A 27758-nucleotide genomic window follows, 5' to 3' on the forward strand; every position below is an offset into this window, starting at 1 on the left:
CGAATAATTCTCTTTTAATTTAAGTAAAAATCTACACCTAAAGAGAGTATATGCATAACAGCTCGTACAAAAATATTTGATTGAGAATATAGAAGCATTCGTAACTAAACGCACAGGAAGAATATGTAGACCAGACCACAAGTGAGTTGGTCTGTCGGCTAGTCTCGCCGTTTGTGTCTAGAAGAGCAGACCCTGAGTGGCTTGGTCTTCTGAGCAACTCACGCGCCATTAAGTACAAACATTAACTCTAATGGAAGACACGAGACTCCAGCTGCGGACGATGAAGGTGAACTAGGCCCATGAAATATTGGGATGCGTAATAACTTCACATACGAAGCATAAATGGAAGATAATTCATGCAATCAAAGTCAGCAGCAACCCTGCGAGATATTTTAACGAGGTACAATATTTTTTAAATAGCTGTTTCTCTAAGTAAATTCTATAAAGTAGAAGCACAAAACGCTATAGCAGATGAAGTCAATATTTAGAGCATTTATTTTGAGCCCGAGTGAAGACCTCAAAACTTAAATAAAGCCAATGATCTATATATATATTGCTGACGCATTCATTGTTTCCTGCATGCTTACAAATGAGAATCAAGTAGATAAGTTAATTTAACAACTTGTCAAAGACACTTGATTTGTGAGATGATAAGTCCTAGACATGAGGTCAAATAATTACAGAATTAATTAGGTCGGTCGCATTAGCTTACAAAATTTTTATCAGTTCATCATAATTCCCAGCAGCGGTGATGGTGCACACGACTGTTTCCCAGAGTCTCCATGTGAAATTAACAGCAAATTCTGCTCTCGAGTCCAGGATAAAATACATCAAATCCTACAGTCGAGTCCAGGACAAAATACATCAAATCCCACAGTCGAGTCCAGGACAAAATACATCAAATCCTACAGTCGAGTCCAGGACAAAATACATCAAATCCTACAGTCGAGTCCAGGACAAAATACATCAAATCCTACAGTGAGGACGAGGACAAAATACATCAACCAAATCGTGCAGTCAGGGAATTTTTGAAGGATCTATCGGTTGGTGAGGCCAGACAGCAACATTTTTCTGAAGAGTTCACCAATGATCTTCATTGGAGGACTTCATCACCTTCGTCGGTGATCAAGTAAGAGAAGAATCGAGAGCTGCCAAAATAGTCTAAAACGTCGAACTAAAATTTCGAGTTTTGGAGATTCATTGATGGATATCCTAGATGAGAGGATGTCAACACAAATATCACAGTGAGCTAATAAAGGAGATAAACCAGCGAGATTTACAAGCCATGGCACACGCAGATTCAAGAGAACCTCTCTTACCAGAACTAGTCAAGTCTAGAATAATCTCCTCAGATAAGGCATACATAATTCAAACTTGTCTACATAAACTTACGACCCTTAACATTAAGTGTGCACTAAAGAGTCAGGTATCTTGTTGACCTGACTGAAGTGCACTAGCGTCTTATTTTACCGCGAGGATAAGGCACTTGAACTTAAGTTTTAACACGACAGATGATCAGCTCGGAGCTAGACAACCACACTCACTATTGCTCTGGAATGTTCATGTTGAAAATTGTGCTGATAATAATTTGGTTCATGAATTTATTTAGCCTAAAATCTGTTGATAAATGCGACCAAAAACAACCTTCATGTTGCAAATTTTGGTAAATTTACATTTTGTGACAAAATATCTTCGTATTTCAGTACATCGTACTGATAAATGGGAGGCAAAAATACTGCAAAACGAACGACACAAACCCAATACATTCATTGAAACTAATCAACGATACGAGAGGCGTCTTGGTCGTCCTGAGGATATGGCGACCGCCAGTTGGCCCAGCGCGGCACTCGCGGGTAGCCCGCCTCAATATAATGCCATGCCGGCAGGGCCTGCGTGAATGACTCGCTTAGTCGACTGTAGCCAACCAGATTTTCTGCACGCCGTACGTCACCGACATTTTCATCGTCGCTAAACTGATAAGCGGCAAATTGAGATGAGTTGTACATCTCTTCACCACCAGACTGAGTTCGGTGACGATGCTGATGTTGTAGCTGCTGTTGTTGCTGAAGGTATTGGTGCGCCTGTTGGTGCTTCTGGTATTGCTGGTGATACTGAAGTTGCTGCTGGTAAATATGAGGGTGTAGTTTGCAAGGCCGAGGAGTCTGATCATCCGTCCACAATTGTCAATCTTTCTCCATGGCGGGGTTGCTGACACCCTGCAAGCGAGAAGCGTGCGCGGGCGCCTTGCCGTCCACGCCGTGTTCAGGTGAGAACCCTACGGTCTTGCGGTAAAGCAGCATCACGCAGATCGTGATGCCTCCCACGAACATCACGCAGCCGAAGATGAAGGAGAGCGTCAACACTGTCGCCTTGATTGTCTGTAACCGAATCAAACTGAGTCACAATGCTTTGGGATTGCATAAAAGTATAAATCAAGAATATATTATGGGATATCTGGGCGTTTGCGTTTGTTTGGAACTATCTTCGTTTTTTTTTTTATCTGCTCCTCAGAAGCATTAGTATGACGTGAGGGATAAAAATCTCGTGACGCCTATGAAAGCTATTTTATTTGTATTTATATCATTAATTTGCCTGAAACGTAAATTAACCAAAACATCTCATTTTACCGATTTAAAACTGAAGAAAATTCCTATCAATTTTAAAATATTATCATTGACAACGTTCTTGAGATCAGCTCCATCATAAGTTAAAACATTCATGAATACAAGTATAATAAATAGAGCGGCCACATTTACATGGAAGATTAAAACCCCCAACAGAGCCTAGGTTTTGCGCATTATTGCCACTACTGGACACAGAACGCTAGTAAGATCTACTGTGGCAGACGCACTCACCTCAGGCAGGTTGATAGCCATACGCAGCTGGTCGACGATACCAGGTGACAGAACTGCAACGCCCTGAACACGTGCAGAAACTCATTAGGAAATGAAACCAGCAAACCGATGTTGGACAAAATACAATTGTTGTTGTATTATAAAATCAACAAGTACAACAACAAAAATAAAGAAATTATTGAACGAATGCGTCGTGGCACTCAGCGCCGTAGAATGAGGGCTGTGGCAAAAATAAAAATATGAACTGAATTGGACCATTCAAGGTGTCAGTATTAATTTAAATAATCACTAACTGGGCAAATGACAAGAATTAATTAGCAGGCAAGATCGTAAATAATGGTAACAATTTATGAACTTGATATAAGCAAAACTTAAGAGATGTTTATGAGCCAAGAGCTCGAGGAGCAGGCCAGCTTCAATACTCACGTCAGAGAACCACACGACGGGGAAGATCATCGGTCGCAGGCCCTGCGCAGGCTTCACCTCAGAAACGTTGGTGAGGGCGAAGTTGATTTGAGCTTTGCCAACGCCTGACAAAACGGAGCCCGTCCGCTGTACGCGACAGAAAACAATACAATAACTTGAAACAAACTGTAAAAATTAAAACACTAGAGTAACACACCCTAACTACTTGATAACATTGTAATATTCGTTAGCATTATTTTAGCTCAGTCGTTCAGCCAGAGGCTGCACTCACAGACGCGATGTCCATGGAGAACTGATGCTTCTCGGCGTCAGGCTTAAGCCCCACGACTGCGTCCAGGTACTTCTGGTCAGCTTGGAAGAAGTGAGGCCACGAAACCACAGCGGGCGCGCCTGCAAGAAACATAACTTGTTCACGACACAAGAATGCGATCCCAAAAAAGAAACATAGGTTATCACAAACAGTAATAAAAGTGCTCACAGAAAGTTATAAGCAATACGATAATCAGTTTCAATGAAGGTCCCAGTGAGAGGTTCATTCAAAGGCCCCAGGGAGAGGATTCCGTCAAAGGCCCCGCTGAAAGAATTCAGTCAAAAGCCCCTGTTAGAGGATTCAGTCAAAGGCTTAAGTGAGAGGGTTCAGTGAATGGCTTAAGCGAGAGGGTTCAGTGAATGGCTCAAGTGAGAGGGTTCAGTCAAAGGCACCAGTGAGGGGATTCAGTCGACGACCTCAGTGAATGGGTTCCTCAAAGACCCCAGTCTGTCAATGGCTCAAGTGAGACGATTCAGTCAACCGCGCTCTGCGGTCAACGCACCGAACTGGCAGATGCTGAGGTTGAAGAGGCCGCCACCGATGCAAGGGCTGCCCTGGCAGAAGCAGGCGTTGTCGGGGTTCACGGTCTCGTCCGCGAACACGTCCTCTGGGGGACTGAACCTGAACAAACGCAGTAACAATTAGTACCTATAATTCAAGTTTCACCAAAAGCGTTCAAATTGAGGATGATAAAATTTATCAAATTTCAATGAATCTCAATTCAAATATCCCAGTTCTTTATTTTAATGTAAGAAATGAAGGGCAAATGTCATGAGGCAGGCGAAATAATAAATGCCTAGAGATAATGATACGCAGTAATATACAGCAGGAGCGCACTAACCTGTAGCCCTTCATGCCGTAGTGTTCCACGTCCTTCACAAAATGCAATGGGATTACGCGACACAGCGCGGCAGTGTAGAAATATAAAGTCGACGTGCGGTTTAGGCCAGGAGGAAAGCCAGAGCCGTCACTGCCGTGGATTCTGTTGCACTCGTTCGTCTTCCAGAAGTTGAGGTAAACCTTGAAGTCGTCTGAGTAAACTTCCAGATGCTGGCTCATGTCTTCAGGCGTCCCGATTAGGAAGTTCCTCAAGTTGTTACCAGGATCGCTATTATTGGCCTGCAAAATAACTTTGGCGTTAAGTGATCTAATCAAGAAAAGATAAATGCATATCTACGCTATTACTATGTTATAAATTAAGTCAACCCTTCATTACTTATTATCAATTTGAAACCTAAGATGAAGTAAAATTTCCGTACTGATTTACATGGAGAACTGAGTAAACGTTAACATATTATCAGCTTCCTAATTATTTCCCGGTTCTGTTGTGCACAATTGCTGACTTTTTGCTGTTGGAATTACTTGTATATAATACACAAGTATATGGCACTGTGTAAATACAAACATGTTTCATAGCCTCATAATCATAGACCTAGCAACGTTAGACAGGCAAACATACATTTAAAAAGAAGCCAAACGAGTCAGACGGGAAGCGTTGCTCGGGAGGCAGGATGTCGCGCGCCATCTTGAGGAGGGGATCCTCGTAGCCCCAGACGAGCTCGCTGACGTTGCGGGTGGTGAAGGGAGTCTTCTTGAGCACCTCGAGCATACTTGAGAAGATCAGCTGGATGAACTTGGGCGTGTAGCGCACCTGCCACACCGCGGTCTGTGGCAACACACCAGCGATGTGGATTAAGCACATGAATAACATGTAGACCATAAAATATAATTAGCGAGTACAAGATTACTTGTAAGTAACGAAATATTACACATAAGTTGTGTTGTGTACAGTACAAGAACCAGCTAAATTATGATAAATAAAGCATGAATTTAAGCAAGCACCACACGCACTCACCACCATAGGCACGTCGAGCGTGGTGACGAGGTCGCTCTCAGGGCCGTAGGAGGCCTCGCGGTCGAAGTAATAGATCTTCTTGAGCGAGCCCGAGATGGTGCGGTTAGCGTTCTTGTAGGACTTCCAGCGAATCCATTTCTGACTGCACAGCAACAGCGTTGTTAATTAAGACTAAGCGTCTTCGCACCACCACAATACAGCGACTTGCAACATCTACGAGGGCTGTAATTGTCTCCATGATAGACTTGGAATGAGTACAAGTTAATTTAATGTTTCGAGTTTAGTATTAAGAAATACTAACAGTCAGCGAACAAGTCTAGGTTTTATCGAAGCAACACAACAGTTTTGCAACATGACAGATCATTATATGCAAAAGCATATAATGCATTATATAATGCATATATGCATATAATGCATATATGCATATGCATTATAAGGTAACAGAGAAATGGTAGTAATTTCAACGATTATAATGTAAGCAAATTAAATTAGCCGTCGAGCACACAGAAAGGTTATGATAAAATAAAAAACCGTATTAAAACCGGTAAATTGCGTGTTTCAAAAAAATGAACGTTTCTTGATCTCATTGGGGGTACAAACGGCATATTTCGGTTTTAATATAATAAGCGATTTCTGAATTTATGCAACTTGTCAATGACAACAATAAATATGGAATTAATGTAGTAAATACTCCTGCACTCACTAGTATACGTAAGGCCCAACTTCTTGCAGGATGGGCTTGTCGCCGGCCAGAAACTCGTCCTTGTTGGTCACGTTGAAGAAATAGACGCTGAGCACAGGCTTCACGTCGATCACAGACCCGGGCTCAAACAGCGTCGACTCCGTGCCCTTCAGCATCTCCTGAACGATCGAGAGCTGTTAGTCTTCTGAACGCCTTTTTGTAATTTAATTACGAACAAATAGGACTAAAAGAAGATAAAATTAAATCGGAAACCACAGCAATGCAATTTGTTCGTGGATAAGCCCAATCTCAAGGGTAACGGACAATAACTAGACACCATTGAAAAGTAAAGTAAAATAAGTTTCACGTTAATTTTTTCCGCCTAGCACTCAAAATCTCACGAAAATTGTGTGAAGTTTCATAACAATCAACTAAAACAAACTGAGAACAAGAGAGTATCCTCGTATCAGAGTTTTTCCACTTACATTATCCGGCACTGGCAAAATATCGAACACTAATTAAACATCTAATTATGCGTCAACAGCAAGCACGCAAAAGTCTACTGGAATTTAGTCGCATAAACGCTAACTTTTTCATTAATTCAATCAAAGATTTTATTGTCCCATAAACTCGCTTCACTATACAATAACGTTTACATGGTCTAAAAGCTGAAAAAACGACTTGAATGCCTCATCACCTGAGGATAGCGTTTAAGAGCTGCACCAACCTTGAAGATCATGTTGTTGATGAAGGGTTCGTAGTACACGATGGTCAGGCCACCCAGCACCAGCAGGCACATGCCCAGCACCGTGGACACGCCTATGAGTACAACAAATAAGATTCAGATACAACACAATCGTCGCAACTAAATTGTATTTACACAATCACAAGGCAATAATGCATTTACATAAGCAATGAAAAAAATATGCGATGAATAATAAAGATACATAGCAAATAGAATTCCTCCAGCTCTAAGGGTAGAACCAAATGCGGAAGCCACTTGGATAGAACGAGCGGGCAGCAGGTAGAAACATTTAGGCTTTTTGGGACGGAGCGCAAGGCGCAGGTTAATTACTTATTCTCTGCAGCCGCTGGAGCCGACTAACGGTCGAGACGGTAAAGCACTCAACAATGTGCGCAAATATTGAGCCAGGCCAGGGTATGATAATAGGGAGTAAGTGAACCGCTAGAAGAAATACATTGTATAAAAAATGTATTTGTACGTGTTGCGTGGATGTTTTGTTTAAACATGAAGAACAGGCAGAGTAAAATGTGCATATTTTCTCTTCGTTAGAATAAAGAATACCAGGCAGGAGAGATTTTCACGACAACTCAGTTAATAACAGGCAAAACACAAAGGATAAAGAACACGGAACTCAGATCAGGAAACATCAACATGGTATATAATCTCCGGCAGCTCTAATCTGAGTGAACCTCACACCTAATATTTTTTGGACTAGTTTTTTTAGAACGGCCAGATTACGGAAGTATTTTTGCACACGCTGAAGTAGAAATGGATTGATGCTCAAGATAAAAACTGCGAAAATTTGACCGAAAACACCTTTTCGGTGCTATCATAAAAGAATTTTCAAAAAAATACATAAAACGGACCAGCGAATCTCGAAGCTTGATTCATTTATTCAAGAGTTTACGCCTTAAAAACCAAAACTGAAAATCAGAGAGCAAATATTGAAATAATATGGATAAGAATTAGCACCTGGCAAATAATTAAAAATGAAGGAAGTCAAAAATATTAGCGAAGTCAAACCTACCGCCTATAAAATTGTGCTGCCTGACAAGATCATTCTGAAGATAAAAAAAACTGGAGGTGCGACGCACTTCGAAAAGACAGTTGGAGACTTGGAGTCGAGGGCGGCCACTTAGAATTTGCTAAATTACAGCCTGGATCGCAACAATAAAAACTTGATGTGCCAAGGCCCCGAGAAGATTCAAGAGACTGAGCTTCTTGTGCCGCGGCCTATGATGCTACTGCGCGCATGTGCCAGAAGAAGGAGACGGGCTGGGGTTGGTTTGTAACGTGCCTACACGTCCGTCTACACATAAATACGTTAGTATGTTTCATAGCAGCCTTTGGATACCAAGGGCTGAAGTGCATGCTTTCTCATCACCAATAAAAAACTAGAAACAGCCGGAAATTTTTAATAAAAGAAAAATCCACCGAATTAAGATGGAATGAATAAATGTAATTGTATACGATTTAAAAGAGCATCACTAGAAAATAAAGTTATCCGTGAGACATGACAAGTGGATCTTGAAAAACACGTGAGATTACCTTCATGTCATTAAAAACAAGGCAATGATCAAACAAACTAACCGAAGTGTCACGTCTTCAAACATAGCAAAAGCTAACCCAGTCAACAAGCAAGCAATTCATGAGCACAACACACGACTTGGACGAGCATTGCCAAGCCCATGAAAGGACGTGAATTACCATGAATATTTGAATGCGCATTGTCTCACTTGCACGCGTACTGAATACAACAGAGTAGACTTGGGCAACGCAGAGTAGTCAGGAAGCAAGTGTAATCGCAGGGGCCAGTTTTTATGCGGTATCCAAAGGCTTCGTTCTCTATCATTCTCCAACAACCAGCATCTTTGTTCAGGCAGGAGTTACCGTGTCTGTTTTGCCTCATAGCCTAGATTGATATCGTGTCATGTTCATACGAATTATGTAAGATCGTAACACAGTAACAAGATCGCATGGAAGAAATAGGCTTTCGTGACAAATCAATCATAGTAAAATACTGATTTGACGTTATTTTCACACAGGCGATGAAATAAGTTATAAATCGTGATCTTACACTAAACTAATGTTATGAACAGCCATAAGTAATCATTTAAGAAAAATGAAATTGAAAATACGGATAATGAACAGAATCATTTTCGACATTCGTCGCAACTAACAGCAGAGCAAAACGAGTAATTTTGTAGATAACACATTCACAGTTTCTAATACCCAAATTAAACACATTTATTTGAATCAAGTAGCGACGAGCCCAGAGCCCAACGTGGCATGGCGACAACATGGGAAAACACTTGGACTAAGGAATTAAATTTGAGGAAAACGTGCAATTCAAAAAATTTTAAACAACTGCAGCATCACGCAACTGCGACAACACGCACCTGTGACAACACGCACCTGTGACAACACGCAACAACTGTGACAACACGCAACTGTGACAACACGCACCTGTGACAACACGCAACTGTGACAACACGCAACTGTGACAACACGCAACTGTGACAACATGCAACTGTGACAACATGCAACTGTGACAACATGCAACTGTGACAACACGCACCTGTGACAACACGCAACTGAACGTGCAGCTGATATAAAGGGCAACTATACATTACCGAACAGCCAAAAATCGTAAGAATTATACACCAACGGCATTGTGTCGTAATTATTACTGCTAAAAAATTTCGGAAACTTCATGGCATCAATTTGCAACTTGAATAACAGTAGATCGAAAGATATTTCTGACAAGCAGCATAAAGTGGTACATGAATCTGTTCGTTAAAACTTTCAGTCGTTGCGATGATGGGCATCATAAAGTTTATATGATCAGGGTCAGCTTAACATAGACAGCATGCATCACACCATCTCGTGCATGCCTGCCTGAGGTGCTTATTGCTCACGCACCTTCACCTGAGGACGCACGTGAATATCCTTCCACTGAATCAGATAAGAACATAACCAGACTCAACCTTTATGGGTATAACGACAAAAAACGCTGTGACGATCTGTCGGTTGTAGAGCTCGTCCCAAGCATAAAACTTGCCACACAATCGTCAGAGGAAGCTGGTATAGTCACTCGGTATATCGACGTCTCCCACAGGATGCCAATGCTTAATGACCAGTAGATGAATCACAACCCTCATTAGTCATAGTACACGTGACAGTTGATCCTCACAACAGCAATCGTTGCTGTCTGCCCATCATGAGCTTTTAAGATAGCGGAAATTACCCGAAGTCGGAACGTTATCCTAACAAAATTATATCAAAGATTAACTTAATTCAATGAAAAATGCGTTATTTGTTCACAGGTCTAGCATATAAAATAGAAAGAAAAGCCTGGAAATGTGATCGATATGAATGTGATGCCTTCGCAAACACTACATGCCGACTAGCGGCACCAGTTCTTTGCTATGGCGTTCCGTCGGCTAGAAGTGACGGGCGTCAGGCCGTCAATTTGACCTAATCATGTCATTCTCCATCTCTTCCTGCATCGCTCGACTGTCGTGCCTATTACAGAGTAACCTCCCATACTGACATGCTTTGTCCCCAAAAAATTAAGTCGACTAACAAAGACCATGTTTCAATAACAAAAAAGAACTGAAATCAAGTTTCAATCCACTACCGTTGTTTTGGAAGAATACAGGTTTGAACGCAGTTAATTTATACGGCAAATGGAACTCAACCCATGAAAGTGGAAACGAATGGGAAACTTTGTATGGGATTGTAATTAAAAAGAACAATGAACATATTTATTTAACTATATTATCAGTCGGGAATTAACATCTCAAACATGAACTTCACTTTAGGTCTAAGATTAACCGAGACATTTATAAACTAGAAATTAATAATAGCAGAAAATTTAATCAGAAATTTAAGTTTCAGAATCACAATCAAAAATGTTTGTATGAACAACCGGTATTTGAAATGCAACATCAACTCTATGGTTAGTTCCGTGTCAACAACATACATAAGCTCAGCTATTGCCCTGACCAGCGGAAATGCTGAAGTTGGTATTCAGTTCTGCTGCAGAGCTTTCACTTTCATTGCACGAGTGTGCATGGTGTGCGACTGTGCAGGGAAATTACTCTTAAAAAGGGACATCTCATCACAGCTTGCCTTAAGAAATGGTTTTATTAAAGTTTAACTCAACTGCGAAAATTGCTCAGAACCTTCTGTTGGGCATGTTTTTATATTAATTGGTTCTGTCGGGCATATTCTTATATTAATTCGTTCAATTAATTCCAGCTCAGGAATGGTTCACCGTAAGCCTGCACTGCTACTAAAGAACACAGCTACAAAATAAACATGTAATTTGTGCCGCCTAATCTACGCTGAACATAACAAACCAGACTTTTTGAAAGCGAGGACTGAAGAAATGCGCTTCGAGATTAAAAAAATATAACTCAGTACTCACAGCAGTGAGTGACAGAGAGCGCATTTTCTCGTCGACGAAAACTTGAGGTCACGGACGGACGGCCAGACAGACAGACGGACATGGCAAGCACAATTGTGCATTTTTTCCATTAATGAGAAAATGCGCTAAATACATCAAGCAGCAGCATCGATTTATCAAATTCCTGCTTTCTAACTATAAATAAATACAAGGAGCTGGAAATGATTGCAGATAATACTTAGACGCGAGAAGTAAATTATCCAGTGAGTGCATTCTGAGCCCGAGTTTTACAATTCCGTGCAGTCAAAACCTATACGGAACAGTGCAGAGATTCAACAAAGTTGAATTTATTTGGAGCAGCCGAGGACTTATCCACAAACGACAGGTTTTCTAACCGTCATCGATCGGTAGCAAGCTTCACATGAACCTGCTGTCCAAGACGATACAATGCAGAATGTCCAAATGTAGAACTTCCATTTTAAATGTTGCTACGGAGATACATATGGACCAATATTTGGCAACCTAATACAGAAGTGTGAGGTTTGATGAGAAGCCTGTTGGATGTTGGATGAGAAGATTCATTAGTCGTATTCAATGTTGTTGTTGCAGGAGGCCGACCATATCGCGTCGTTGAGCGAACATTCAGGCCGGAGCTCAGTCGTGCCAGCGTATTGCTGAGTCATGTTATCAGTTTAAATGAAACTGATGAATAAACAAGCAGTAAAACGAAAATTTTGCCATCGAAAGACACAACACAGCATAACCTTGAGTTAGTCGTGCAGAAATTTCAAGCTGCATGGAGACAATACATAACCCTTGTGAACCAATATCCTAAAAAATCACAATAAATGCCAACACCATGCATGAGATACACGGACGTTCGCTTCCCATAAAACAAGTAGCTCGTTCATAAATCAACCGTTTAGTGCACAACCCGAATCGGAAAAAATCCGCCGACAAACTTAAAATTAGAGGAACAAAATTCGAAAGTGCCGCATTATAATTACCTCACTAATATGGGTTCAAGAACAGATATTAATACAAATTTAAATTATTCTATTTTCCAAAATGATGATGTAGCACTCTAGGCCGTAGTGTGCCGTGTCACTAAGTGATCAACAATGTTGGGCGAGGGTGCTCTGCGCCAAACATAATGTCACCCTCTCAGTGTTTAAACGTGTTTATCAATGAGGTTATAACTTCAAAGGCAAACACTATAGATCTATACATCAAACAAACGAGCAGCCAAGTCGACAAAAACAATTTAAGAAAAATCGCAAACTGAAATTCCGCATTAGGCTGTCGAATAAATGAGCATCGATCTTAATTTTTTTAATGAAATAAGAAACATTTCTGATTGAAAAGAAGAGCCACACGAAAGCGTTTGGTTGGGATAAATATTCTCAAACGCTATTATTATTACCCAAGGTAATTAAGTTAATACTGAACCGGTTATTTTCATCGCGACATCCTCGTATTTCTACAATCGGGTGTCGCTCACGTCTGCGCGACCAACATCAGTCTCGGCCGTCAGGCGAGTTAAGGCCTGTTTCCACTACGGGACTGATTCTGAAGGATTGAGCGACGTTGCAGTCAGTTGCTTTCAATGCAGCGACAAGCTGCCATCTAATGCATGATATTATTCGACTACAGAAGTGCCTCACGTTCTAGCTCACAAAAAAGAGCCGATCATGACCATGACGAATATACCATCACGTTTCAATCCTGCTCAAAAGGTAAACATTCTTTGAAAACTTGGTGCTTTTTCTGGACCGCAACTCAAGACCATTTACCGAGTCGATGTGATTATGAAATTTTCACGGCATATTTGAAAATTTCCAGCTTTTCCACAATGAATATAATTTAGCCATAACGAATAAATTCATCCCATATGTATCATTCAGTAAATTCCATAAGCATTCATCGCACACTAAAATTTAAAGATCCTTAAATTTGAAAATATACATAGATAGTACCACTCAATTTGTGGCTCGATACGAGAGAATAAATTTCCAAATCGCAATAAAAGCTCACGTACAAACATCGCAGCTTTGTCAGCAACGAAGGATCCCTCCATGGTTAAATGTACGCCTCTCACCTTTATAAAAACTTGAATTTGTGACCAGAATGAGAGCTTATAATCATCGCATTAACTTTAGCTCGACTAGTTAAATTTCAGCCCTCTAAAGGCAGTAACGAAGCTCTTCAAGCACACGGAATTCGGAGAGAAATGTCTCTTTTTAATTTTTGCTAAGGTTTTGAGAAACAAAATATAAATTTAAGCTACTATATCTAAAATATTTCATTCGGATAACTTAATTTAGGACATTCAATTTAAACTATTATATGCATTCAAGGCAATAGATATAGGTATATATACATTTAGGGCATCACAATTACTGCACGATATTTACAGTACCGTTACTACATCAATAACAATGAATCTGGAGTACACAATTGCAATGATAAAATGACTGCATTTGTCAATCTGCATTTACATTGCCGTTCGCACCAGAGTAGCACTCTTCAACTACAAATGTATTGGTACCATCACCACGCTCAATGAGAAAATCGGCAATGGTCGGTACCTGTGAGAACATAACATTGGTCAGCAACAGACCAACGGTCACAAGCTCATCAGTTGTTTCCTTATACCTAAATGTAAAATCAACGAGGAAATAAAAGGTGAACTTGAATCCAGCGTTGGAACGACCTTCCCTGCGGCCATAGCATGAAGCCCCATTTTCACTAGATAGAGACTTCTAACATATTATGGACGCGTCAAGAATTTTACTAATCTGCAAAAAGCGAATGATGAGAAATTCGCCGTGAATGAGGATTCATAGTTGGAGATAAGACAAAGCAAACCTCGACATTAATTACTACGAAACCTTGACATACATAATAGCAAGTAAACGAAAAAGTGCTTCATCTTTAGCCATGCGGAAACTACTCCAGCACTTAGGCGAGGCATGCGAAAAATAGCTAATGTTAACTATCGAGCGAATTACGGAATTAAAATCATCTAAACCATTGAAATATTTCGCAAAAAAACATTTTCTCAATACCAAAACAGAAGAATTTATAAATGTTATTACATGAAAATGAAAGAAAAACCTGTTTTCACTTTTTAATCCTCATCAGCACAAAGAATTCGAGGTTTTATCGTACGAGACGACACCACACTTGAACCCGTGGCTCGTGTTAAGTCACTCGTCACGTCCAGCCTGGCGTTCACGTCGAGTTTTCTCAGTAGCGCAGCGTACCGTGACACTGAGCCCGAGACAACAGGAACGCGTGCATAACACACGAACATTACTTTGACGTGACTCGCACCGCGCACTGACGTAACGCCAACCTAACTCGGGCGTAGCACACGCGCACCTAACGCTAGAGTAACATGCGTAATTAACGCTAGCGTGTACCTAACACGCGTATTAAACCCCTGTCAAACACACGCAATTTACGCACGAACTTAATAACGTTTGACGTCAAGTGCGTTACGTTTGACATGCACGCACTGATCTAACATGTGCTCGTCAAAAATGACAACTGAAGTTTGGATGGCAAAATGAAGTCAACCAATACGAATAAACTCATTCATTACTCGGGTAAGGAGCAAATCACATCGAATAATTTCACGGGCAATTCTTTAACCACTAGCATGCAAATTTATGTCAACGATGAATTTCATATACAGAATATTATCAGAGTAATGATTTAGGGACAAATCAACTCGCTCTCTAAACTATGAAGTTGCTGACGCCATCAAACCTGAACTGAAGAAACAAACCCAAGCAAGGCTTGTAAAGAAAGTTGGAGCAAAAACATGACGGACGTTGAGTTTTTCCGAGTGATTCTACAATATAACTTTATGAAAATGCACACTAGCTGTTTTCCACGCACTTCCTTGTTAGAGTGGTGCAGTAATTTAAGAGACGCTCCGGAACTAAATTTTGCGTCCACTGATGGCGTGCCATAGAGTACACGGTTTCAGTGAGGTGGTCCACATGAGGCTCTGTAACTAAAGCGTTGTACATTGTAACTCCGGTAGCTTAGGTCACTTTAGCAGCAAGGAAGCTGCCTAGGGTCGTGGGCCGGTGACATTTAAAAGTTCACAAGCTGGTTTTGTGGTGCGAGCTGACTATGAATAATATAGGCCTCACTGCTAATTAAAAAACTGACCATTCCAATGGACGCAGCATTGGACCCAGGAGACGATGTTATCGTAGTTCAGTATGAAAAAGTTTACTTTAGTATGAAAAAGCGTGACCACACGAACCATTCATGTAGATTGTAGAGCTTTTGTGATGAAAATCGGGAAATGTGACAAAAATTCCCCTCTATGGATAAAAATTTCGACTAAATTGATCATGCGAAGACTTCGAAAGTGAGGCGAAAAATAAGAAGAGGCAGGTTCAGAATGATTAAACTTCATTCAAATTTGAACATATTACTCAACACTTTTTCGTAGCTAACATAAAAAAATTATAACTCAGTACTCACTGCAGTGAGCGACAGAGAGCGCATTTTCTCGTCGACGAAAACGTGAAGTCACGGACGGACAGACAGACGGACATGGCGAGCACAATAGTGCATTTTTTCAAAAATTAGAAAATGCGCTATAAACAGCGTTTCTTGGTGAAGATAAGAAGTATGGCTTCGAGCACATGGCGCTATTCCAGTGAAACAGGAACCATATTGATTCATTTGCACATTCTAACCAAATCTAAGGCGTCTGTCAGCAAGAAGCAAAGATCGCGCTCCGCACTACATAGAATTAGTATAATTTATTCTTAACAAATTGAAAAACAGGCGTGCAAACCCCCTTAAGATGACAACGATTGCAGGCCAACAATCATCGGGAGTCGGTCCGTTCAAAAAGAATGGCTTACTTTCGCGTGAGGAAAGTTCGACGAGAAACAAAAGTGTCTAACACAATTTAGAAGAAATCTACAATTGTGTACAATTTACTAGGCAAAAACATTCGAAATATTCTCGAATGGACATTTCTGAATTTGATCAAATACTGAATTTTGCGAGCAGTGCTTTGGCCAATATTAAGAACCAAGTAGACACGACTTCTCCCATTCACATAATTAAATCAAAAACACAAATAACACAAGGACGAACTGCATGACTGAGCGAACGAGTGGAGGCGCAAGCCGCAATTGCCATGCAGGTCGCGATGGCTCGTGCAGTGAGCAGAAATTAGTGCTAGTGTGACGGCCGAGGCGAGGCTATTCAAAATGCTAACGCGGAATTTGTTCTTCACATTATGACCTTGCATTGCTGATCAACTTTTTTCCATAGAGATCAAGGAGACAGTAAACTTACACCTGGCGATCACTTCCGACCGTCACGAATCATGTTTAAATAATTGGTAGAGGACGGGAAATTGTTGATTGAGGCTGCAAAACAATGATAAGAACTAGTTGAGGCAAAGTATGTTGTGGATGCGCATTTTCGGCTCTTTTCGCGTGACCCAGCCTAACTGATATCTAACAAGTAATCAACGCTGTCGATGCGCGTGGATATGACTAGAGTATTTACGATTTTTCATGAACCGAATACGACAGCGAATGAGATTACGGTAACTACTCTGCGACATTGGGATGAACTGAGCGTCAAATTTAAACGATCGTATAAGAATGAAAAACAAAACACACAAGCACATGAGCGTGGCTATAAACTTGTTCTGAACGTCAGCCTAGCAGCATTTCAATGACCAAATTTCATTGTCCAAAGCATGCGAACGGGAATCGGAAGCCTACATTTTCGTCTCTAGATTAAAATTTCAGCGGTGCCCACAAATTGAACATCGCAGTATTAGAGTGACAAGCTGCTGAATGCAATGTTAAGCTTAACGCGAATTTATTTTTCAGCCCTGTTCGACAGATATCTACCCTTATTTTCAAGCAACATTCCGAACTTCCCCTTTCAAAACCTATGAATGGATGAATCAATGAATCAAATGGACGTTTCTGGCGTAAATATGATACAATGCACGCAACTGAATGGTGGGCGCTTAGTAATATTCGAACAAGGAACAGTGTCACGACTCGATCTTCTGATGGTGTTGGTTGAAAGCATATTATGAGTTTGTATGCGTTACGAGTACAGGAAAATGTTTACGATATGTAGAGAGAAGGCCGTTTAAAATATATGAGATGAGTTGCAATACGTGAGAGTTGGCCTTTACACTGTGTAAACAAGGAGGCGATTACAATATGCGAACATGCTGGCGTTGACAATCCGCGGACATGCTGAAGTTGACAATCCGTCAACATGCTGACGTTGACAATCCGCGGACATGCTGGCGTTGACAATCCGTGGACATGCTGACGTTGACAATCCGTCAACATGCTGACGTTGACAATCCGCGGACATGCTGACGTTGACAATCCGCGGACATGCTGACGTTGACAATCCGCGGACATGCTGACGTTGACAATCCGCGGACATGCTGACGACCGCGAACATGCTGACGTTGACAAGCCGAGAACATGCTGACGTTGACAAGCCGCGGACATGCTGGTATATACACCACGTATACATGCTGGTGCTTACACCAAGCAAAAATGTTAGCGTATTGCACAGCACCTCATAGGAGTGATGCAACGCGTGTCTAACAACAAAAGGAACACCCTAAAAGCGGCGCGGCGTGAGACGTTTAGCGCTGCGGGAGGCTGCGAGGCTCGTAGCTCAGCACGGACTTCCTTGACGACGTCGCATGACAATAGCAGCTCGCGGCGACGACTGCAGCGATCTCAACGTCATCCCGGCCGATGTCCTTAGTATTGCTTGGTGATCATAATTTGAGAGTCGTGGATGGCACGATGTCCTGAGTGCGTTGACACACGCAAATTTCCGAGGTTTTAAGCTGAAATAATGTTCATTCAAGTTGATGATCATAGAAGAAAAAGTCAGTTCACTACAATGCTCAGAATATAATAGATTCTTGAGACTAACAAACCTCGATGAGGTAGAGGATGTGACCTAATATCAAACATATCAATAACAACAATCCTGCATATGAGATGTCCAAAAATTAGGTACTGGCACCTGAATTGATGGAAAGGTGTCAGGAAGCTGATACATAGTGAGAGTGCACACGAGTTAAGACATAAGCAGAATCAGCTTAAATTACCAAGTCGGGTGTATTCGCAATGCATCCAAATAATGTACGCATCATGACTTCAAATGAGCTAGACTTTAAAGTTAGCACCACGCCACGAGGCTGCAAACATCGCCGCTTTATGATTCAGTAAAACCAATGGTGTTATTGAGCTCAGGCGAACTCGAGCAGCGAAACCAGAGCCAAGTGACCAGCGCTCAATGATACGAACATTAAACAGAACTAGCGTGACTTGAACAAGACCATGGCACTGAGGCACTTGCCTATTGTACAGATAAAGGGTGCAGAGAATAAACAAAATCACCAGCCTCCACGAACCTTTAGTTCAAATGCGAAACCCTTTATGTTTTTCATTGGTATAGTGAATCAGAGAACCAATATGCTGCAATTCTTCACTGCAATGAATATTTCAACGCTTCTCGCTGATAGGTTGAAATTAGTTGTCTCCTGTAACTAGTGTTGTAGAAGGCACGAGATATCCCAGGTGCAGAAGGCAAGAGATATAAGCACGACGCAAGGTCACAACAGCCCAACAGTGTACGCGTTAGCAAGCAAGGCCGCCGCGCACGCTGCGCAGGTCACCGCCACCCGCGTCACGCTGCAGACGTCGCTGGAAGCAAATGTAAGAGACTATATACGAGACTGTAATTGCCGTACTCGTGTTATCAGCACTGGCAATATATACGTGCTGGTCGCAGGACAACACGAGCAGGGTGTCATTGAAGTTTTATAACAAAAGTATCGATCTGGGATGATAGTGCTTTTCGTTTGTGCTTTTCGTACTTGCTTTAATGATTCAGTGTAAATTTCCTACTACGCGTATTTTCACTTTTTGTTTGACCATTAAACGTTAGAGCGTTCATTTTAAATTATTTTCCCAAATTCATCTGATGGGTAAAAATTGCATTGAAATTAGAATAATTTGGTTAGAATTAATATCGCATCCATCTAAAAATGCTTCATTCTTCAAAAAAATGATCGGAGACAAATTATGAGGAGAAACGCACGTGCTGAACGCTATTTGGGCTCAAAAGTGCCTCATTTTCAATTGTTTTCAGCTTCATTTTCACGGCTTTGACCGTGTTAGCCGATCGCTTTTCTTTTCACGATTTAATGACCATTAATGTTCCCCATACTTTCAAAACTCGCTAAGTGAACGTAAGTACTCACGCTCTATTTTCTTGTCTATGATTGGTGGATTTTGCTTGAAAGGCCGTCAATGATTGGCTGATGAACTTACGATCTCTTAACTTTTTTTGAAAGTATAGGCCCAGCAGTTCTCCCAATTTTGGCACCTGACGACAAGGTCGTAATCTCATCTGATGGCTTCCATTGACATCGAATTTTTGCCATACCCGATTTAAAGATTTAGGTCAAGAATAGAATTTGATTAATTCAATTTTAAACTGTAAATGCAAATAATATGACCCTTACAAATACCTTTTATTTCAAGTTCAATTATAACTGCAAATTAATTGTTACGTAACAATTTTACAAATAAGAAATCAAATTAGTATCACTGCTAGTTAGTATATGTGATCGTGAATGGTTTCGTATGCATTGTATTGATAGAGAATTTGATATTTTCATCGTGTGCCGATGCCGATTCTTGCTCGATGCAGAACAACTGAATGTAAAAATTATTAAAACAGTAATAAGCGTTCAATTTATATTAAGAAATAAATCGACTTAGTAATCAATCATTTATCTACATCATAAATTCAGCTGATATGGTTCGTACGAGACGAACTGAACATGAGCATTATCCAATCTATCAGACCAGTAGGAAAACCTAATTCTTCATATTTCATGCAGACTAGCCCAATTGCTAATCCAATGTGGCTAATCCAGTGTGGCGAGTGCCTGGTGAATATAGGCTGCTAAGGAGCCAGCGAGTGCGTTTTGTGTCTACGTACAGCAACATAGGGCGTTCGCCCGGCCGCCCGCACACTTCTCTGAGACCTGCAATCCGTCACTACAGCCACCGCGCCTGTGTCGTGTAGCATCCAAAACGCCTGGTCATGCAGGCTGGTCTGGTCACTGGTATGCCCTACACGCTGGGAATCGGCACTTTAGCGAGCACACCAAGCTTGTCGTTCACTCCATGTCACCGCCTCGCAATAGAATCATCTAACACATTGGTTCCCAAACTTATGCAGGCTGGCGCCCCCTTGGCTCCTCAGTGAATTCCTAGCGTCCCCCACAGACAAATAAAAAAACTCAGGTTTTACATATTTTCAAAAATCTAAACTAGAAACCCAGGAGAGGTTAAAAAAACACATCTAGGTGGAAAAACCCATCGCTGCATGGAAGCCGTGAAGGTGCACGCGTTGTGTACAAATGGTCAAACAAACGTTCGAACTTCTGACTTCGGACTGCCGCCCCCCTACCGCCCTTTTCTTCCTTGCCCCCCCCCCAGATCTTTCCACCGCCCCCAGGGGGGGCGGTGCCGCCCACTTTGGGAACCACTGATCTAACACATGCACAACACTGCCTAGACAAATCTATAGCGCCCATGCCGATCAAGGATTTTTTTGCAAACATAATTCTCCAAAATTAGCTTGAATTGAGGCCATTGATGGGAACAACTCAATACACAAGTATTTAGTTGAGCGAGTGCTGTTCCGAGTTTATATGATAGCCCAGTTTAAACCTAACGGAACATGCAGGCTCTCCGTATCATGCATGGCTCGTCACCTTCATCAATTAAATGCATACAAAGGAACAAGGAGATACTGGTGATAGATTGCTGTAGGGACACTGCGATGAGTACGGTGACTGGATGAGCTTTAGCTCAAGCCGGCGTGCCTCAGGAATCGATCTCGGAGAACCATGACAAATTATTTCTTTCACTCATGAAAGCGTGACATGATGGATATCCTAACTTGGAATCAATAATGCGTTTCTAGCGCGTAACTGTGATACTCAGATGGTCGCGACCGACCAATTCTGGGCCCAGCTTCAGGTTTGGTTTTATGAGCAAACAAAGCTTGACTGATAACAAAATGACGCGCCGAGAAATTGAGGGCATGGAGTAGCCTCGAGCTTCCTGCTATAAAAACTGTAAAAGAAATAAAATGAAGCACAAATATCAGCCTGGCATGGAGCTGACACTTGTTTCGACAACTACAAGCTGGAGAGCTGGTGTGGGGCTTATACTCCATGCTTCCATGAGCACAAGCTCTTATAAAGAGCAAAAACCTCTTGTAAAGAGTACCAAGCTCTTGTAAAGAGCACAAGGCTCTTGTAACTTTTGTAAGGAGCACAAAGCTCTTGTAAAGAGCACAAAGCCCTTGTATAGCCCACTAAGCTCTTGTAAAGCCCACTAAGCTCTTGTAAAGCCCACTAAGCTCTTGCAAAGAGCACAAAGCTTTTGTAAAGAGCACAAAGCTTTTGTAAAGAGCACAAAGCTTTTGTAAAGAGCACAAAGCTTTTGTAAAGAGCACAAAGCTCTTGCAAAGAGCACAAAGCTCTTGTAAAGAGCACAAAGCTCTTGTAAAGAGCACAAAGCTCCTGTAAAGAGCACAAAGCTATTGTAAAGAGCACTAAGCTCTTGTAAAGAGCACTAAGCTCTTGTGAAGAGCACAAAGCTCCTGTAAAGAGCACAAAGCTATTGTAAAGAGCACAAAGCTATTGTAAAGAGCACTAAGCTCTTTTGAAGAGCACAAAGCTCCTGTGAAGAGCACAAAGCTCTTGTAAAGAGCACAAAGCTCCTGTAAAGAGTACAAAGCTATTGTAAAGAGCACAAAGCTATTGTAAAGAGCACTAAGCTCTTTTGAAGAGCACAAAGCTCTTGTAAAGAGCACAAAGCTCCTGTAAAGAGCACTAAGCTCTTGTGAAGAGCACAAAGTTATTGTAATGAGCAGTAGGCTATTGTAAAGAGCACTAAGCTCTTGTAAAGAGAACTAAGCTCTTGTAAAGAGCACAAAGCTCCTGTAAAGAGCACAAAGCTCTTGTAAAGAGCACAAAGCTCTTGTAAAGAGCACAAAGCTCTTGTAAAGAGCACAAAGCTATTGTAGAGAGCACTAAGCTCTTTTGAAGAGCACAAAGCTCCTGTAAAGAGCACAAAACTTCTCAAAGAGCGATCAAAAGGGCAATACTGCTCTTCTTATGAGTTCAATTCTAGAACGATGTACTGGCCCGAGTGATGAGGGTTCATGAATTTAAAATTGAGTATAAATACAGGTTCATCTTTAGATTAGTAAAGACTACGTATGACTTTAGTTTCGAGGCATTCTACACCAAAGAGAAACACAAATGTCGAAATAAAACACAGATCTAAAATATGAGTAAAAATGGATCATAAAATTAATGAAGACTTCAGCAAATAAATACATAAATTATTTCAAGCTCCATGGCTCCATTATGAGCCGTCGTAACAATTGAAATGTTTGAAATTAGTTAGCATTCAGTTATGATGGGTAATTCAGAGAGAAGTAATGGCCGTAAAGATTATCATGAGGGGTGACTTAAGATTCACACCACACCAAACCTAACCAGTTGGTTGCTGCATCCCAACCAGCTAAATCCTTGCTGCATCCCAACCAACTAAACCCTTGCTGCATCCCAGCCAACTAAACCCTTGCTGCATCCCAGCCAGCTAAACCCTTGCTGCATCCCAACCAACTAAACCCTTGCTGCATCCCAGCCAGCTAAACCCTTGCTGCATCCCAGCCAGCTAAACCCTTGCTGCATCCCAGCCAGCTAAACCCTTGCTGCATCCCAGTCAACTAAACCCTTGCTGCATCTCAACCAACTAAACCCTTGCTGCATCCCAACCAACCAAACCCTTGCTGCATCTCAACCATGCAACCATACCTGATTGCATGTTTACCAACCATACCTGATTGCAAATTAACTAACTGCACCTGGTTGCATGTTAACTAAGAATACAACCAATAAATTCGTTACATTTTACCGAGGCACAAGAATGCGACAGCCTCACATCAACAGCCCAGACATGTCCTTCAGAGCGCCAGCAGCAGCGCTCGGTCAAACGCCCCCCAGGGCCGCAAACTGGACTGAAACGCCCAAGCGTTTTTTTGTGATGACAATCGTAGGGTTTTTAAACAAGTTTATACTGGAGGGCAGAGCTCTGGACTGTCTCTGGTTACGAGTACACAATTCATGATTAGGAATCATCCATGAAATTCGTGCATTTTCTGTAACAGAAACCAAAATTTCCAAAGAAACTTCGCTTCTGTGTAACTCGAGACCTGTGACACCAACAATGGATGACAATAACGTAAAGACTGTCGGCTCGTCTTGGCCGTACAGGATTAGATTTCATTTATTAAATAATGAATTTAGAATGTCAGCATGAGTTGTTAGATGCGAACAGTTGCTTTGAAGTAAGGCGCCCAAGCGGCGTAAAGGGTGAAAGTCGGGCAGCGGGCGGACGGACTAACGAGCAGCGGTGACCGTAATGTTCGTGTCGTGACGCTACGAAGGGCAGAGTTCAAGCAACGCTCGCATCGTATCTGTGCTACGCAACCCAATGACGGAAACAACGAACAAAGAATAACAAGGAACAAAAATAACCACCAAAGAAAAAGAACAATAATATAAAAAATATAACTCAGTACTCACTGCAGTGAGTGACAGAGCGCATTTTCTCGTCGACGAAAACGTGAAGTCACGGACGGACAGACAGACGGACGGACAGATGGACATGGCGAGCACAATAGCGTATTTTTTCCATTAAATGAGAAATTCGCTAAAAAGGAACAAGAATACGGAGCTAACAGAACAATAAATTAGACAAAAAAAAGTAAAGACCGGGCACGTTTGATTTAACTTGACATTTGAAAAACATCGTTTGCTTTAACTTGACGTTAGAAAAACAGCAAAAAAAAACGCTTCCCCATGCAATCAAGCCATTATAAGTTGCTTGTAGAAACTCTATTTAATAAGCCTTCATGTATTAACTAGGAAACGAGTTTAAATTTAAGAACGGTGTTATAAAAAGTACAATTTGCTGCAGCTTTGGTGATTATTCAATGTGAATAAAGGTAAACATTAGAAGGCAAGGCAATATGGTAGTTTGTGCACCTAAAATAAAAATAACAGTCGTAGCCTTGCAAGAACTTCTCAACTCCCGCAATGTGAACAAGCATTAAGCTGGCAGTACATGAGCAGAGCTGATGTCAGCATGCCTAGAGCGTGACGTGGGTTCTGATCTGTCACGTGAACGGCAGCATGCAATGCATCACAACAGTCGTCGCAAATTCAACAGAGAGCATTCCCGAGCGCCAGGGGTGGGACTGTAGTGTTGCGCAAGCGTCCTCTGTTGTGGTGCGCGTGGAGCTATCGGCACAACTGAGACTGCCAACAATTGGACAGCATTCAACCAGAGAACGGCAACAAACTGCAACTCTCCATTCTGATTATCTCCTTCTTAGACTCCCAATTTACTAGCAAGTTATTCTTGGACGAACACTTTGACTACGAGAATAAAGGAACAAATCTGACTCTAAAAGAGAACTCTATTTTCCAATGCATAAACCATATTTCATTCAATGCACTAGAAATATAATATCAAACATTCAAGACTAGATTTATTCAAGCAAAAATATAAAATAATGAAACATTTGTAACTTACTGACTACAAGACAAATATTCAGGTGATGCATTTTTGGTAAGAAATTGTATAAAAACCTGCACCCAAAAACTGAATACTTAATTATATTTTAATTCACATACATATATATTAATGTAAACCAACTATGACACAATTAATGAGATTGGGAGTGAAAGTGTTTATTGACCAGAAAAGACAAAAGTCCAAATTTGAATAATACTTTCATTTTCAACTAAAATTCACATGAATGTCCTTGCCTAAGACCAGGAAGTTTCCAATAAATTCTATGCATGCATGAGTTCTGCTTTCACTTTACAGGACTCCATGCCAGCTGTCAGTTGAGAAAAATATCAAAATTCTACTCATTGTCCTCCCTACAGTGGACCTAGTAAATCTTATTAAGACACTGCCATTCCTAAACTGTTAAGGAAGATTGTACAGCTCAAAATACAGGAATCATAGTTAGCAAGTGACATTGCAGGCCTAGAACTGCACCAAAAAATTCATATAAAAATGTCTTTCTGAGTGTTGTATACAAAGACACCAATAGAATTTTCTGACAGCCTTTTCCATGCCAAATTGAATGAAATAAAAAGAAAATCCTCTCCAAATCCAAACTAAACATAAAGTATCTGAAGTTTTGAATTAAAAATATTAAACTTTTCTGCAGATTAAGAATAAAAAATATGTACATCACAATTAGATAAATATATATTGATAAAAAGTTTCAGCATTATTCAAGATATTTTGCTTTATTTACCTACTTATTGATTAAATAAATTTTATTCAGAAGCCTTGTTTACAATCCCAATAAAAAAAGAAAGATTGGAGTCATTAAAAACAAATAATACATCCCAATGGCACATTTCCTATCAAGTCCATTTACATATGAACTAGCTATGAAAAAATATAAGCTTGTCACATCTAAGATTTGTTCATGTTATGCTGCTTACAGTTTTAATTTTTCCAAAAGTCTCAAGATGGTCATTATGAATACCTATTAACCAAGGCAAATAGTTATCACTTAGTATAACTTGTAAGCACCAAGACAATTGGGTATTACTACCAAAAATGTATCCCAATTAAATATATTTGCTGCAACAGTCTTCAGTAAAGGGCAAAATTTTTAGACTCATAAGAGTGATAAGACAACAAAAAACACAACTAAATTCTCAGATCTTCAAGATGGTTGAAATGCCATTACTTTTTAAATATGGGCATAAGGCATGAATTTTAATGGCCTGCATTGAGCATAGGCAAAGAATTTGATTCATTACGTAGAATGCCAAGCCAACAGAGTATGACATACTAACATTAGTAACATATACCTAATGCTTTGCTTTGAGTGATTATTCTGCCCTTGAAGTTTGTTTGAAAATCTGCTGTTGAAATTTGTTTGAATCAGACATCACAATAACTGGCTTGTAGAATATTAATAGAAGTAAAAATCAACAGAGATGAGCCTATTGAGCATATACCATATTTATACTTTTTTCAATTTTCTTTTATTTTTATCATATAAACTTTTTTTGATAAATTACATTCCAAGATCCAATGTCTCCATGTTTAGTCCCTTTTTTGTTGAGTGGATGCTAATCAAGCAATCATATTCATACATGAATAAGCCAAGATTGCAAGATACTTGTAACTTGATGGCAAGTCACAGTCACCTCAGGCAGTCAGGCTCAAAGTTCAATGGAGTTCTAAAATTAAATCTCATTCCCTCAATCCCTTCCTACTGTATGACTCAAGATACTAGTTAAGATAAAAATTGAATGACCTCAATAAATAATAGGTAAATTAGGTTCAAACCGATTTGGAAAATTAAAATAAATGGAAGTACTAATGCCAATAATGGTTTCATCATCACCAATTCAGCTCTAGGTAAACTATTGTAGTATCTCATTCTCCACGTTGTAATGTACTTTAAGTTTAAGTCTTATTAGTAATTTATTGCACACTAACTTGTCTCTAAGTCTAAAACTTAGTTGTAGACTTATAAGTTAGCTATATGGCATATGCTATACCTAGCTGACTAGCTCGTCTAAGGACCACTGGACCAGTGGCAACTATCAGTTGAAAACCAACTTCACTTAATTTTCGCCTCAAAAATATTGTTTAGCGTTTTTCAATAATGGTCAATTTATCAAGAAAAAGACAATACTACTCGAATAGTAATTTTTGTTAATTCATCACAGACAGTGGACGGAGAATACGTACGAGAAAGTATATCAGCTAAAAAGCCAAAAAGTAGAACCAATGCGACGGAAAGTACTCTCACTTTCGTTACAGTTAGTGAGATATCTTACTTGAAATATATCCCACTATAGAATGAGCAAATTACCTGCACAAACTTGCTTCATGATCATCTTGTAATTGGTAAACCGCTCCAGTCGACCAATCTAAGACTCTTCATAGGTAGCTTTAGAGCCGGTGCACACCTCCTCCTGTAACTCTCGATCGACAACTGACAAAATCTAACCCAGAGTCCCAGACTCCAGGAGTCCCTGACCAGACGCAACCTCCAAAAAATAAATATGCGATGCAGCGAGCTGCGATCCATGGTTGTATTAGTTCAACCATGGCTGCGATCAGATTGATACTTTTCATCAATCTATAACTTTTAAAGATCTTGATAGCTTCAGCATTATATTAAAAAAAATTTCAAATTCTTTCTTCACTTAAATTTATTTCACATCTATCTGACTAAACTAATTAGGAAAATTGCACGTATGATGCAGCTGTAAATTTGTGCT

At 40.5% G+C, this 27758-nt stretch overlaps 1 protein-coding gene across 1 annotated transcript; it reads right to left on the reverse strand.

The window, feature by feature from the left end:
* LOC108678531 (lysosome membrane protein 2) lies at window positions 1–27486 on the reverse strand. Its single transcript, XM_018166983.2, has 11 exons — window positions 27347–27486; window positions 6856–6947; window positions 6150–6307; window positions 5447–5588; window positions 5051–5257; window positions 4433–4710; window positions 4094–4212; window positions 3553–3671; window positions 3282–3407; window positions 2856–2918; window positions 1–2378 (listed from the first exon to the last, which is right to left on the reverse strand). Exons 1-11 carry the CDS (start codon window positions 27369–27371, stop codon window positions 2184–2186), a joined length of 1524 nt encoding a protein of 507 aa, XP_018022472.1. The 5' UTR covers window positions 27372–27486; the 3' UTR covers window positions 1–2183.
* Between the last annotated feature and the right edge of the window lie 272 nt (window positions 27487–27758).

Source organism: Hyalella azteca, unplaced genomic scaffold (assembly GCF_000764305.2).
Source record: "Hyalella azteca isolate HAZT.00-mixed unplaced genomic scaffold, Hazt_2.0.2 contig11040, whole genome shotgun sequence".
In the NCBI taxonomy this organism is placed as follows: Eukaryota; Metazoa; Arthropoda; class Malacostraca; order Amphipoda; family Hyalellidae; genus Hyalella; species Hyalella azteca.

Excerpts from the sequence above, each read along its gene's own strand:
- LOC108678531 (XM_018166983.2), bottom strand. The coding sequence starts at position 27,371 with ATGATCATGAAGCAAGTTTGTGCAG. Across the intron at positions 6,948-27,346 it reads CATGAAGCAAGTTTGTGCAG|GCGTGTCCACGGTGCTGGGC; the intron begins GTAATTTGCTCA and ends TTGTACTCATAG. Across the intron at positions 2,379-2,855 it reads TGGCTATCAACCTGCCTGAG|ACAATCAAGGCGACAGTGTT; the intron begins GTGAGTGCGTCT and ends ATTCGGTTACAG.